This window comes from Quercus lobata, chromosome 6, assembly GCF_001633185.2.
Source record: "Quercus lobata isolate SW786 chromosome 6, ValleyOak3.0 Primary Assembly, whole genome shotgun sequence".
NCBI classification, from domain to species: domain Eukaryota; kingdom Viridiplantae; phylum Streptophyta; class Magnoliopsida; order Fagales; family Fagaceae; genus Quercus; species Quercus lobata.
In genome coordinates this window covers 42,338,590-42,354,097 of record NC_044909.1, presented here as the reverse complement: position 1 = coordinate 42,354,097, position 15,508 = coordinate 42,338,590, and the positions used below count along the sequence as shown (strand labels likewise).

Genomic DNA, 15,508 nt, shown 5'->3' with positions numbered 1-15,508 from the left:
CTAATTTCATGTGCAAGAAAAATTTGGGAAAAAGTTGAAGTTTTTTATTTTGAAGTTTTAGTACAGAGAACTTTGTGTGTCCTTAATTAGAACACGAAGTCATTCTATTGTCCATGCAACACTGTCCCAACCAACAATTCTATCCATCCTTCAGCTTCCCCTATGTGGGTCCCTACCATATGAAAGTCTTTTCTTTGCTTTTTTTTTTTTTTTTTTTTAATCTTTTATGAAGTCTAATCCCACCATAAAACATCATTTAGAACCGACAGATTAATCATCGGAAAATTTATTCCTTTTATCAAATACTAATCGTATAATTACATTTTTAATCATCACAAAATCAAATTTTTACTCACATAATAATAATAATAACAATCTATATATACACACACCCAAATCAAACATGAATTCAAAAATTACAAACATCTACCTCCAATTGTACAAAATATAATAATAACAACAATAATATGCTAGCTTGGTCCAAACTTGGTTTAACCTGATCCCCCCGAAAGAGTAATGTGGGACACATATATAATGATACGAGTTGGGCGTTGATCCGTGAGTCCTCCAAGTTGCCTTGAAGGATGTGGGGTCTAGCTAGCCAGCAATTAATTGGCTCGAGGAATCAAACAGTAACAGTGTAGCAGTGGCAAAAAGAAATAAACCAAATATTCAGTAATTCATTGAAACCCCATTGAAGAAAACTAGAAAAATCTAGTATTGCAAGGACTGAGATCAATCTCTTGGGTCCAAGCCGCTCGGTCCTGAACATGCAAGTGCCAGTAGGTTTGAGCCAACGCGTCTGGGTCCATTGACCCGTCCCCTCCTCCGCTCTGTTGTTCCCCAACCAACGTTCTCTGAGACGTTGATGCCTGGAATCTATTGCAAATACAAAGAGAGGAAATTTATTATATATATATATATATATAAAGTGTATAGTAATAGCTAGTAGTATATACGTAGGTATACATGAATCAATACTAGATTCTTCTATCAAAGAAAAGGAACAGAGTATTTAATATAGACTTGGTTAATAGAGATGGAAGAGAACCTAGGTGGGCCAACAAGACCGTCAATGATAACATGAGCGACGTGTACACCCAAAGGTTGGAACTCCCTCGCCAGACACTGTGAGAGAGCTCTCAACGCGAATTTCCCACAACCTGTCTCATTCCGTACAAAAGAGAACAACAACATTAAAAAAAATATATATATATATATATATATTAAAGCATCACTATTTCTTTCGGAAAAAAAATAAAAAATAAAAATTAAAAATTAAAAAGGGAGGAGTGCATACGACTTGTGTGTAGCCGTGTAGGGATACTTTAAACATTAGCCAAACTACAAAAGGTGAATCTTTTAATGGATCGCTTTTGGATATTGTAATTTGCTACTTGACAAGCAGTAGTTGACTGGTTCAGAAACCCCAAAAGAAAAAAAAGAAAAATAGAAGAATTACATAGCTCAGGGAAACCGGGAATGCCATTGAGAGAAGCTGAACAGCCCGTGAAGAGAATTGTCCCCCTTCCTCTTTCAACCATGCCCGGAAGAACCTAATTCCAATTTTATGGTTACCCAAAAAAATTTACAGATCCAATCAATTTAAACCCAGAAAATTATAGTGAACACAGCAAAAGTAAGGAAAGAATCAGTTAAAAAGTGTTTGGTTTCCGACAACATATATTAATTAAACGAAAATTAAGGTTGAAAGTCAATATAATAACATGGGAATTGAAGATGATTATAGTAGAGCATACGATGATACCTGTTGGGCGCAGTGGAAGGCACCAACGGAAGAGACAGCGAGGGACTTCTGAAAGGATTCAATTCGAATGTCAGAGAAGTTGGTGGGTTGCCAATTCGTATTAGTGTTAGAGTAAGCATTGTACACCAAAACCTCCACAAATCCCAGCGATAAAACACCTTCAAATGCCTCCCTTACACTCCTTGACTCCGAGCAGTCGATTCTTATTGCAAATACTTGTGCTTTCTCTTCCCTCGCTATCTCATCCGCAAACAAAGACAATCTCCCTACAAACTCATACAGATAGATAATATTATAGTAGATGCCACAAAGAAAAAGGGAAAACCTTAAAATGATCGAGAAGTCTTTGGAATAATAATAATATTAAACATTTTGGGTCATCTCTCTATTTGTGCGTTTCATCTTGGTCATACTAATCTTATTTTCTATATCCTTTTACTTATGTGTAAGACTGTAAGAGTAGAGAAAAGGGATAGCAGTGTATACCTAAGTCACGAGCTAGGATGGCGACGGTGTAGCCTTCGTGGGCAAACTTGCGAGCGATGGAGCGGCCGAGCTTGGGTCCGACGCCGACAATGGCGGCGATGCCTTTGTTGGAGGTGGAGCTAGCCATGCTACGCATCTTGGGTTTATTGATCAGCTAACTAATTAGCTTAGGGCTTAGTTAATTAGGGCCAGGAGATACATATAGATAGGAATAAGCAAAAGAGAGAGAGAGAGAGAGAGAGAGAGAGAGAAAAGGAAAGAAAAAGAGAGTGAAAGAGTGGTATTAGGTAGGTGTAGTAGTATTCAGTAGAGAGATATAAAAAGAGGAGGAGGAGGAGGAAGATAAAATTAGAAAGAGTATAATCTGCACCGTCGCTGTCTGAGTCGTTGCCTCCTTTGTGAGAAGCATTTGGCTTTGTGCTTTGTTGCCTCCCTCTTTTATAACCCACTCGATCTCTTTAAATAAGGTAATCAATTCTCTCCAATATTACACGTCAATTTCTACTAATCATAGAATAGAATAGAATAGCAACTAAAAAAAGTAGAACTCCCAATTCAGATTTAAAAATTTTCAGACCAGGATTTGGTCCCAGATGTCTAGCTAACAACGTCGTGGGACTAGCTTCTTAATTTTTCTGTTTACCTTTGCTAGTGAAGTATTTTCGAAGTAAAACCTCTCAAGTGAATAATAGATCTTACGCTAAATTTAATTAGTAAAACATAATAGTATATGAAATAATGGACTACTACATCATTGTATTCTCAAAGTAGTGAACAATTATTACAGTTGAATAGACTAACTTTCAAGTGAATTGACTTAGGTATACACTGCTATCCCTTTTCTCTACATCATGCTTAATCCTTTCTACTACAATATGAAAGTTTATGTACTAAATTTGCGAAAGAAAAATTTAAGGGGTCTATTTGCTACATAATCGAAGTTTATATACTAAATTGGCTAAGATAAAAGTTCAGAGAGGTGTAAGTGCAATTATCTCAAAGTTTAGGGAGTATAAGAGCATTTTTTCCTATTATATGAAAGGAGATAGTATTATGTCACTATACTCCCAGAGTATTGAATAATTACTTCAATTGAATATAATAACTTTCAAGTGAATTGCTCTCTCATATATTAATTAATTTGCTATAGCAATCTTTGTTTTTATAGTTGAGAAAGTCTTTGTACTCAAATTTTGTGTCACAACTATTGCTACGACCTTGACATAAAAGACTATGAGTAGTGAATAAAAAGAGGTAGGTGACAATTCACCAATCACAATCACAATCACACATGTTATCAAGTTATGGTAAATGGTGTAGTCTTAGAAGAATGTGCTATAGTAGTTTAAGGTTTTCATATTTGTCTTACCATATTTAAAATTAGGGGTGGTGGGCGGAGTGGTGCTAGATCATGGATGCTCAGCCCTTACGCCACCCTTCCCCACATGTTAGGGGAAGTTTTTGCCTCACGGAGCTCCACGAGACCCCACCTTGTGTTGACCTTCCTTGTCTCACACCCCACCCCACCCCACCCCACACCTATTACAATAATATAAAATTATGCTTATAATTGCAATTAAATTGATCACACCAAATCAAACTAATTTTTACTAAGTAACTCAACAATATGAACCAAAGTATTTAACAAAACGATAAAAAGAGTCTTAATATCCAAATATGTTAATACTTGATAACTTAAGTGAGTAAGGATCCTATGGGTATGTTTGAAATATAAATAAAATAAAGGATATATATATATATATATAGCAAGGTGGGCAAGGCTAAATCCATCCTCCTTGCCACACCACTTTTGTGGGATAGGGACAATCTGCTGCATAGGACAAAGTAGGGTGGAGCAAAACTGTTATCTTTATTTGTAATATTATTAAGATACATAATTGAATAAAACAAATATAATTACTTAGAGCTCTATGCTATAAATGTAAGTCACTAAACCTAATAACCTTAACCCTCTATGTTGTTGTTGTTGTTGTTTTTTTCTTTTCTTTTCTTTTGGTGTCTTTAAAATTTTAAATATCTTTTCTTTACTTTTTCTTGCTATTAAAAGAAAAAATGGCATCGGAGTTAGGGCTTTAGAATTAGAAACTTTTTATTCGTACTTTCATCATTGTGCTTTGTCCAGACCCGTTCCTTCTAACCGCTCTATTGGGTAACAAATCACATGGTTTCATTGTCTGTTGATAGACAATCTATTCAATGTTGGGAAACTCATCGCCATAACCGTCCACATGCACCATTTCAGCTACTTGCGCACTCCTACAGCTACATACATGTATTGATCCATTAATTAACAATGCGTTTGTTTTAGTGGAAATGAGAGGGAACAAAAAGACCAAGGACAGAAAAGGATGTGGGAACCTCTTTTTCCTTCGTTTGGTTGAACAAAGGAAAATATGGTCTTAGAAGAATGTGCTACAGTAACACAACCAACACTTGCGTTTTGTCTTGTCTAAGGTTTTTAGCTTTTCACCATTCACATAATAATTATGACACTAAAAAAAAAAAAAAATAAAGAAGAGACTCATGGCACCCTTCGTGCTAAATACCTAAAGTCTTTGCACAATGCTAAAGCTTGAAATTAAGTACCATAGCATTACAACAATTCAAGTCCTAAAAATCATATAGAAATAAATAATAGAATAACAAACAACCAACTGGGATCTCAAAATTAAAAGAACTACGACACTACTAAGGTTAACATGAACCTATATATGCAGATATATCATAAACTATAATCCTATTATCATTTCTCAAAAGATTGCCCCACTTATACCCGTCAACAAGTGCTGCTCGTGAGTCGTGTGGGACCAAATTTATTGCATTTAATTATCACATTCATATCACCCTTCCTAATTTATCTCTCACGCTTTTGTCATCCACGTTCCATTCTGCATTCAATTCGTGTTCTGCCTAGTTATACTTTCCTACAAGCTGCTTTTGGAAGGAAAGTTTATGATGGGACCAACAAACTCTCTTGCCCAAACGACCTCATCAAACACCTCCATCTACCTAGCCATGGCATGAACGAGGAAAAGCAAACCATTAATGAGAAGCTTCAATGCCTCGGACAGTTACTGATTAGCTATCAAACCGTTGATAGCTCATCAAAACCCTCATTAATAAGTCCTGAGGCATTATGAAAGGAGCACTAAAGTCACAATTAAAGCCCCAATAGCTATAAACTATGAAGCTATATATACACACTCAACAAAACCAGACCAGGTACATATACACACAACCTAAATTTTACTAGCACACATAACTCTGATATTCCAAGTTTTCTTGCTTCCTAAAGAATTGGTATATGCTGACTTTATCATCGGAGACTCTGTGGTAGGCACCACACCGGTGACCACCTAAGGAAGGCTTTTCACCACACTCGTAGGTACAGCACGAGGTCTTGCTTCATCTGGATGAACTTATATTGCTAACAATTTTCGCATCATCAGCTTGGCGCCGTCTGTGGGGACGACATTTTCATACTTAGGTCCGAGAGCATAGTTCCACTCAATTCCCAGGTTCAGATGGAGTCTAACCAAGATTTTGCAGCTCTGGCCCTGCAAATCCAGACACTTTTAGCTAGTGTGGAAGAGCTTACTAGACAAAATCAAGAGATGAGGCTGTGACTTCAGCAAGAGGAAAACCGGTCTAGGACCAACCAGGAGGACGATGGAGATAGTCAAAGAAGGAGTGACCGTCGAAGACCCGCCACTCTAGATGGACCCAGTTCGGATCTTCTCTGGGAAATGAGAAAGGAGATGGACGAGCTAAGGAACGCCATTAAGGGAAAAACGGATTGAAGCCTGGACAAAATGGTCAGGACGATAGATTCACCCTTTACTTCGGCAATCCTGGAATGCCCAATGCCATTGAAATTTCGCCTACCACAACTCGAACCATTCGACGGACTGAAAAACCCTTTGGATCACCTCAACACTTTCAAGACGACCTTAGGCCTTCAACAATCTCTTGATGAAATACAGTTCCGCTCTTTCCCCACCACTCTTAAAGGAGTTGCGAGGGAGTGGTTCAAGAAGTTACTAACATCGTCTATCGATAGCTTTAAGCAGTTGGGCAATTCCTTCTTACGCCACTTCGTTGGGGGACAACACCCGAAAAGGCTAGCAGACCACTTACTTACCATTAGACAAGGAAAAAAGGAGACCCTGAGGTCGTACTTGAAGCGTTTCACTCGAGAAATTTTAGAGGTAGACGAAGCTGATGACAAGGTGCAGTTAACAACCTTTAAAGCTGGATTGAAGTCCAGGGAGTTCATGGTCTCACTCACGAAGAATCCCCCAAAGACGATGGTAGAAATGCTCTTGAAGGAGCAGAAATACATGAACGCTAAAGACACCCTAGCAACGATAAAAGGTGTAGAGAAGTCCAATGAGAAGGGAAGGAAGGAAGATGATCGGAGAGGACGAAAAAGGGAGTGTACAAATCGTCAGAATAGCGACGGGAGTAAGAGGAAAGATGATAAAGCTCCTCAAACGGTAAAATTCACTCTTTTAGTTATGCCTGTTGACAAAATTCTGGCTCAGATTAAAGATAAGCACTACCTCAAATGGCCAAGGCCGTTACATTCGTCACCTAATGTACGTGATAAAAAGAAATATTGCCGTTTCCACAAGGATCACGACCACTACACGAAAGATTGTAGGGACCTGAAGGAGCAAATAGAGGAACTCATACAAAAAGAGAAGTTGCAGAGGTTTGTAAGAAGGGAGAGCCCAGCAGGTCCAGGGATGATGACAAGGACAAGTGCGAAGCCTCACCAAGGGATGAAGACCACGTGTCCCAACGTCCACCAAGTGTGATCAAGGAGATAAAGATGATCACAAGAAGGCCATCCACAGGTGGGTCGTTCAGATCCCTCAAGAAATCATATCAGAGGCAGGTGAACAGCATCCATAGGACACCACCCTTGAAGCAAAGACGGACGAACAGGGACATATTTTTCTTGAAAGAAGACACCAGAGGAGTGACGCAGCTACATGACGACCCCTTGGTCATAATATTTATGATAGAAGGGTTCAACACCATAAGAATCCTCATGGATAATGGTAGCTCCGCAGACATCATCTACCTCTCTGCTTTTCAACAACTGAAATTGGATCTAGGAAGGCTACGCCCTTTTGAGTCCCCTTTTATCAGTTTCAATGGAGACAGGGTGTATCCCAAAGGCATAGTGATGTTGACAGTCACAATGGGGTCTTATCTGCGACAATTGACTCGTCAATTAGACTTCCTAATAGTAGATTGCCTCTCCTTATACAATGTGATCATCGAGAGGCCCACACTCAATCGTTGGAAGGTAGCCATGTCCACTTATTGCCCGAAGGTAAAGTTTCCAACGGAAAATGGTGTAGGTGAAGTAAAAGGAGATCAAGTACTGGTTAGGGAATGCTACTAAGCAGTGTTGGCTGTAAAAGAAAACCACATGTGGATGATTGAGGAAAAAGAAAAGGAGAAGATGGAAGCCCTGGAAACTGTGGAGCTGGTAAACGGAGAGCCAACGAAGACTGCAAGAATAGGGACAACCATGAGTACAGACATGAAGAAGAAACTAGTCCAACTCCTAAAGGAGAACCTGGACATCTTCACCTGGAGTCACAAGGACATGCCAGGCATATCCATAGAGATCGTCTAACACAAGTTAAATGTTGACCCCGAGAAAAAGCCTGTCCAATAGAAATGACGAGTGTTTGCTCTAGAACGAAGCCAGGCGATCAAAGATGAAGTAAATAAACTATTAGCAGCAGGCTTCATCCGTGAGGTCTACTACCTGAACTGGCTGGTGAACGTCGTCCTTGTGAAGAAAACAAATGGAAAATGGAGAATGTGCATGGACTTCTCAGACCTAAACAAGACCTGCCCAAAGGACAACTTCCCCCTGCCAAAGATAGATCAGCTGGTGGATTCCACAGCAGGAAATAAGCTCCTAACCTTTATGGATGCATTCTCGAGATACAACCAGATAAAAATGGGGGAGGAAGATCAGAAGAAAACTGCATTTATCATAAGTCAAGGGCTCTACTGCTACAAGGTGATGCCCTTCGGGCTAAAAAATGCAGGACCAACCTACCACAGGTTAGTAAACAAAAATTTTCAGTAAACAGATTGGGAGAAACATGGAAATGTACGTGGACGACATGCTCGTCAAGAGCAAAGAAGAGTCTGCCCACTTGGACGATCTCCAAGAGATGTTCACAACTCTCAGGTAATATTAGATGAAGTTAAACCCCAACAAGTGTGCTTTTAGGGTGGCGTCAGAGAAGTTCTTAGAGTTCATGGTGTCCCAGAGAGGAATAAAAGCAAACCCAGAAAAGGTACGAGTCATACTGGAAATGATGTCACCCGAAATTGTGAAAGAAGTCTAGAAACTCACAGGGAGGATAGCAGCGTTCAACAAGTTCGTCTCAAAAGCAACAAACAAAGGCTTGCCCTTCTTCAAGACGCTGAAGTGGGCCTTCACTTGGACGGACGAGTATGAGAAAGCTTTCTAGGAACTCAAGTGCTACCTGAGTAACCCACCCCTCCTAAGCCCATCAAAGGAGGGAGAAAACCTGTACTTATACTTAGCAGTGTCAGCTATAGCTGTGAGTGCAGCTTTGATTCAAGAAGATGACAGAAGACAACTTCCGGTTTACTATGACAGTTAGGCCTTCCAAGGGGCAGAAGCCAAATACCCATGAGTCGAAAAGATTGCATTCGCTTTGATTGTAGCTTCACGCAAGTTGCGCCCCTACTTCCAAGTGAACCCTATCTTAGTTATGACAAATCAACCCATAAAGAAGTCAATGAATAAGCCCAAGGCTGCAAGAAGGATGATCCAGTGGGCTATCAAGCTTAGCCAATTCGACATTGAGTACTACTCAGGATAGCTATTAAGGCGTAGGCATTGGCAGACTTCATCTCCGAATTTACAATCCCAAACGAGGAGGGAGCAACAAACGAAGCGAAAAGATGGACAATCCAGACTGACGGATCGTCAGCCTGAAAGAGGGGCGGAGTAGGGGTCATTATCATCATCCCAGAAGGAGAGATGCTCAGATACGGAGTTCAGCTAATATTCTCGGCTACCAATAATAAAGCTGAATATGAAGGAGTACTGATGGGACTAAGGGTCAGGAAGGCGCTAGAAGTCAAAAACTTGCTTCTCTAGAGCAATTCAAAACTCGTTGTAGGTCAGATAAAGAGGGAGTTTGAAGCAAATGAGGAAATGATGCAAAAATACCTAAGGTTGACAAGATTTTTGACACAGGATTTTAATCGAGTGGAGTTCACACAGATCCTCAAAAGCCAGAATATGGAGGCAGATAAGCTAGCGAAGCAGGTGTTGTCTGAATCAAGACCAACAAATATAGACTTAGAGATTAAAGTCTAGAAATGTCCCAGCATTGAAGAGATCCCCACCTTCGCAATCCAAAGTGAAAGCAGCTGGATGACCCTAATCCTGTCCTTCCTCCAGGATGAACGACTTCCACAGGACGTCGAAAAGGCTAGGAAGGTCAGAAAAAGGGCAGCAAGATTCATGATCCTGAATGACACCCTATACAAAAGAGGTTTCCCCATGCCTTATCTAAAGTGCGTCAATGAGGAGAAAGCCAATTATGTTCTAGAGGAGATCCATGAAGGAATTTGTGGAGACTATACAAACCCGAGATCCCTGGTTAGCAAAGTTATCCGAACAGGTTACTTTTGGCCTACTTTGCAGAAGGATGCAAAGGAGTTCATCAAGAGGTGCAACAAATGCCAAAGGTTTGGGAACGTCCAACGCATCCCATCAGAGAAACTGATGACAATTGCCTCCCCATGGCCGTTTGCCCAGTAGGGACTTAACATTGTCGGCTCGTTACTCCAAAGTAAAAGACAGGTAAAATTTTTACTTGTTGCCATTGATTATTTCACAAAATGGGTTGAAGTAGAAGCACTATCAACCATAACGAAGGTGAAGATCCAGAACTTCATATGAAAGAATATAGTTTGCCGATTCGGGATACCATGGACGATTATATCAGACAATGGACGACAGTTTCACAGTTAAGGTTTCAGGGACTTCCGCTTGAGCTTAGGAATCAAGAACCAATTCTTATCACCTGGTCACCCCCAAGCTAAAGGCCAGACGAAAGTGATGAACTGGACCCTGCTCAAGATCATCAAGGCTCGGTTAGACGAGGTAAAGGGCGCATGGCCAGAAGAGTTACCCAACGTTCTGTGGGCGTACAGGAGTACGGCGAGAACCCCAACAAGAAAGACCCCTTTCAATCTCACCTATGGCACCAAAGCAGTAATCCCAGTCGAAGTAGGAATCACTAGTATAGGACGAGAAGTCTTCCACAAAGGCAGCAATGACGATCAACTAAGAGTCAACTTGGATTGCTTGGATGAATCCAAAGACGGAGCATCTCGTAAGATGGCAGAGTACTAGCAGAGGATGGCCGAGTACTACAACAAGAGAGTGATGCTCAAACGATTTAACATAGGAGATTTCGTCCTACGCAAAGTTACACATGCCACTAAGGATCCAACCTAGGGGAAGCTTGGCCCAACCTGGGAAGGACCCTACAAAGTCACCTATTATTCCAAACAAAGCAGCTATCACCTGGAAATGTTGGACGGGAGGAGAAGACTACCGCTACCATGGAATATCGAGCATTTGAAACAATATCATTAGTAAATGTAATGGACGATTGTATTCATGTTTGAAATAAAGCAATAAAAGAATTATTCAACCAATGTGATGTGTGTAAAGCTAGGAGCAAAAAAAAAAAAAAAAAAAGGCTAAGTAACAAGATTCCGCCTAGGCGAATGTAAGTTACTGACGAAGCCAAATGATAAGATCCCTTCAATGGGTGTAAGTCACAAAAAATTGGCTAAGTAACAAAATTCCACCTAGACGGATGTAAGTTACTGACAAAGCCAAATGACAAGACCCCTTCAATGGGCGTAAGTCACAAAAAATTGGCTAAGTAACAAGATTCTGTCTAGACGGATGTAAGTTATTGATGAAGCCAAATGACAATATCCCTTCAATAAGAGTAAGTCACAAAGAATTGGCTAAGTAACAAGATTCCGCCTAGATAGATGTAAGTTACTGACGAAACCAAATGACAAGATCCCTTCAATGGGTGTAAGTCACAAAAAATTGGTTAAGTAACAAGATTCTGCCTAGATGGATGTAAGTTACTGACGCATAGGGATAAGTCGCAAAAAAATTGACTAAGGAAAATCAGCCCAGACAAAAATAAACTACTGACGAATGCAGATCATTTCCTAATCAAACAAACCCCAGAGCTGAGGGTAGACAAGCAACGAAGCAGACATAAATCACATACAGTCAAAAAATATCATGCACGACAATGCAGGAAAGTAAACAAGTAAGCATAAAATAGTCAATAGAATTGAAAGCCCAAAAACATCGAGTAACCAGCATTGTTCCAACATTAGAATTAAAAGCCCAAAAACATTGGGTAAGAGACATTGTTCTTAAATTAGAATAAAAATACTATTCTGAAAGTAGAATCAAAAAGCCCAAAAAACACATTGGGCACCCAAAAAAAAAGAAAAGAAGGCAAACGTGAAGCAGGAATATGAGCAGGTTCAAGCGGCGGCTGTGTCATCACTAACAGGAGGAGGCAGAGGAGTATTCTCTAAAGCATCACCCTCAGGAGCTGTAGACTGGGAGGCCTCATCAGCTGCCATTTCCCTATCCACCTCCTCAAGATCCAAGTTCTCTAGATCCACTCTGATGGGGTGCTTGACGAGGTACCGTCTCAGGAGCTCAAAGCCTTTATAATACCAGCTGAAGAGCACAGTGTTGTACTCCTCCGTCTACTGGAAAGCCTCAACGGACTTGGTAGAAACCGTCTTTATCTTCTCTCTTAAGGCCAGAAGCTGCTCGTTCTTCTCCAAAGTTAGTTGCCTCTCTGCCCTCAAATTGTCAAATAGGACCTTAGCTTTCTCGTTGCAGGTATTGGCCTCGTCCATGGTGGCAATAAGGTCCTTCCTCAACTTTAAGTTTTCCGCCTCCAAAGCCACCACCCGGGACCCCGCTAACGTGGCCTTCGCCTCATTACTCAGGTACTCCGAGGTGATATGGATGGTCTCCCCCAATACCTTAAAATAAGATCCAACTTTCAAAAAAAAAAATATATATATATATATATATATATTTGCGCAAGTACACTACCTAGATGAGTTTGTGGATATGGTGATCCACAATCTTGTTGGAAGGCACACCAAAGAAGACCTTAAGCTCCTCAGTCATGAAGGCATCTTGTGCTCTCGTTAGCACAAGGTCAGAGTCATCCTGCTGGACGAATGGGAGGTGGCTTTCTCTTTCCCTTTATCAGCCACATGCTGCCTCTTCGAGAATGGGGTAATTTCTTCCATCAAGGTAGCCAAGGAAGTTGTCCTCGTCGGTTCAGTGACAAGGGTAAAGGGAGTGACGGAGGCCCCTTTCTCCACAACATGCACTACCCTCTTCCCGAGGTTTGAAAGGGGCTTATTCTTCTTGGCCCTCATCTTTGCGTACATCCCCTGGTTAAATTTTGTCATCATCTTTGTGGGGAAAAAAAAAGAAGAAGAAAAGAGGAAGAGTGGCAACGACGAGCTTAGTAAACACTTACTCTTCTCCTCCTTGATTTCTATAGTGCGCAGGACGTAAGTGGAAGGCTTTGGACCAAGGTAGTGAAGAGCTATGGTTCGTGGGTCAACCAAATCGTCAAAATTGTCAATCGTCCTCACGTACTCAATAGCTGCCTCAACGCGTTGCCTATACCTGCTCTTGAGCTTCAACCTCTTCTTAACTGCGCATAAGACAACAAACAAGAGAGTTAGCGGTGACAAAATATGTGCAAAAGAATGAAGGATGAAGGACTGGCAGAGAAACGACACACCTAGACTCGAGACTCCCCACTGACGGAGCAACCTAGGGATGTCCCCCTAAACTTCATCAAAAAAGGTCTCCCACTCATCCCCGGAGACAAAGAAGAATCAGGACTTCTAGTATCGGAACGATGAAGGCAGGCCCCTGATGATCCTAGCCTCCTTGACCCAAGGCACGAGCTCGTAGTACCCGTATTCCTTGGATTCCTTCAAATGGTATAAGTAGGTAAACTCGTCTACCTTGATCATATCTCCCTCAGTGGTAGCCAGCCATTTCTCCATACAACTAATCACTATCCTTCATGAGTTTTGCATGAGTTTCCCAAGAGTAATATTGAAATGATTTTTAAAAAAGCTCCATGATGAAAGGGTGGACGGGGAATCTAAGCCCACACAGGAAAGCAGCCTCATAGAAGCATACCTCCCCTGGCGAAAAGTGACAAGCTCATTCCTCTTTACGAGAACGACAAACCCTAACCCTCTCAGGAAACTGGAACCTATTGCTAAACCTAGAGGGGTCTCAACGTTTAAGCTACACTCTTCCCCAAGGGCAGAGAAAGCCCTAACCTCCCTTGGGCCAGAAGCCACAATGTCTTCCTCCACTTCCACGAGGTCGTCGCTAGACAACAACCTTGTCTCAAGTTCATTAGATCTCACCTCCGACATCCCTCTTCACTCACCCACCAAATCTTCGAACCAATCAACGAATTGACGAAGCAATGGGACCAGATCGGCTAACACTACACCCAAACTACTACCCTTAAACACAAAACCTTCAACTGAGGGACAGAAAGTACGAGAAACACTTAGAAAGGCCCCCAAACGTGCGAAAAGAAACGAAATAGAGGAGCAAAGTGTCCTAGTTTTAGAACTACTAACCATAGAACCCAGAAACAAAAAAGGGGGACAAAATCCTAAAAACTCAAAACGGGAACGAAAATCAAAATTTTTTACAAATTGCCTATGTTTCGAAGAATAAAAAGGCGAGAAGGAACCATACCTTTGAAAAAGGCACCCACAAGAAGGAAGAACGCAAGAAATTGCAAGAGAGAGAACAGTTCGGAGAAGAAAAGGCACAAAGCAACAATGGCGGGGGAAAAAGAAAAAGTGAAGAAGAAAGAGAAGAGAGAGGAAGTTTAAAAACTAAACACAAAAAAACTGAAAGCTAGTGGGAAACCCAAAGAGCCACACAAGTGGAGCATTAACTCCACCAGCCATAACGTGCCATGTGGCCACGATGTGTACGGCGCCACCACTTCACATTAATGCACCGCCACTTTGCATCAAATGCAGAATGAAACCCCAAGAGTCATGTCTGGGCAAACAACCTTTCACCTTCTGGTGTTCGTCATGACACACAATAACGAACACAGAACCTGGGGGGGCAGCTGATGGGACCAACGAACTCTCTTTCCCAGACGACCTCATCAAACACCTCCGTCTACCTAGCCATGGCATGGACGAGGAAAAGCAAACCATTAATGAGAAGTTTCAATGCCTCGGACGGTTATCGATTAACTGTCAAACCGTTGATAGCTCATCAAAACCCGCATTAATAAGTCTTGAGGCGTTACAAAAGGAGCACTAAAGCCACAATTAAGGCCCTAACGGCTAGAAACTATGAAGCTATATATGCACACTCAATAGAACTAGACCAGGTACATATACACACAACCTAAATTTTACTAGCACACATAACTCTGATATTCTATGTTTTCTTGCTTCCTAAAGAGTTGCTATACGCTAACTTTATCATCAGAGACTCTATGGTAGACACCATATCGGTGACCACCTGAGGAAGGCTCTTCACCACACCCGCATGTATAGCACGAGGTCCCTGCTTCATTTGGACAAACTTATATTGCTGATGATTTTCGCATCATTAGTTTCCTTCCAAAAGCAACTTGTCTTCAATTTTTCACAAGAAATTGAGGTAATATTAAAAAAACTATAAGAAAACTGTAAATACTCTAAACCATGATTTAATATAATATATATCATAGATGTTTCTGTGTGATATAATGGTGTTAAAGTTATCATATTTGTGCTAAGGGCTTTTTAGTTTAACAGATCGATACTTTTTGTTGCTGCTAAATAAGATATTTAGATTTCGATTTTCCCTATTATATTGTAACTATCGAATTATAAAATAAAATAAAATAAAGGATTATCATATTTGTTCAATTATGTTTCTTGTAAGAGATAAAAATGATAGTAAAAATGTAATTGTTTAGGGTTTTAAGTTGTGAATGTAGTCTATTAAAATGGAATACCATGTATGTTATCTTTATTTCTTCTTAATGTTTTTTTTTATAAATATTTTAAGAAGTAGAATAGCAT

The 15,508-nt window shown here is 40.6% G+C and overlaps 2 protein-coding genes across 2 annotated transcripts; one reads left to right on the top strand and one right to left on the bottom strand.

Annotated features, from left to right (window-relative positions):
• Window positions 1-406: 406 nt before the first annotated feature.
• LOC115993977 (3-oxoacyl-[acyl-carrier-protein] reductase FabG) lies at window positions 407-2,667 on the bottom strand. Its single transcript, XM_031117979.1, has 5 exons — window positions 2,255-2,667; window positions 1,769-2,034; window positions 1,463-1,556; window positions 1,052-1,163; window positions 407-879 (listed from the first exon to the last, which is right to left on the bottom strand). The coding sequence occupies exons 1-5, from the start codon at window positions 2,388-2,390 to the stop codon at window positions 705-707; spliced, it is 783 nt and encodes a 260-aa protein (XP_030973839.1). The 5' UTR covers window positions 2,391-2,667; the 3' UTR covers window positions 407-704.
• Window positions 2,668-6,138: 3,471 nt separating this feature from the next.
• On the top strand, window positions 6,139-7,095 carry LOC115950315. Its single transcript, XM_031067532.1, has one exon. The coding sequence runs from the start codon at window positions 6,139-6,141 to the stop codon at window positions 7,093-7,095; it is 957 nt and encodes a 318-aa protein (XP_030923392.1).
• Window positions 7,096-15,508: the final 8,413 nt, after the last annotated feature.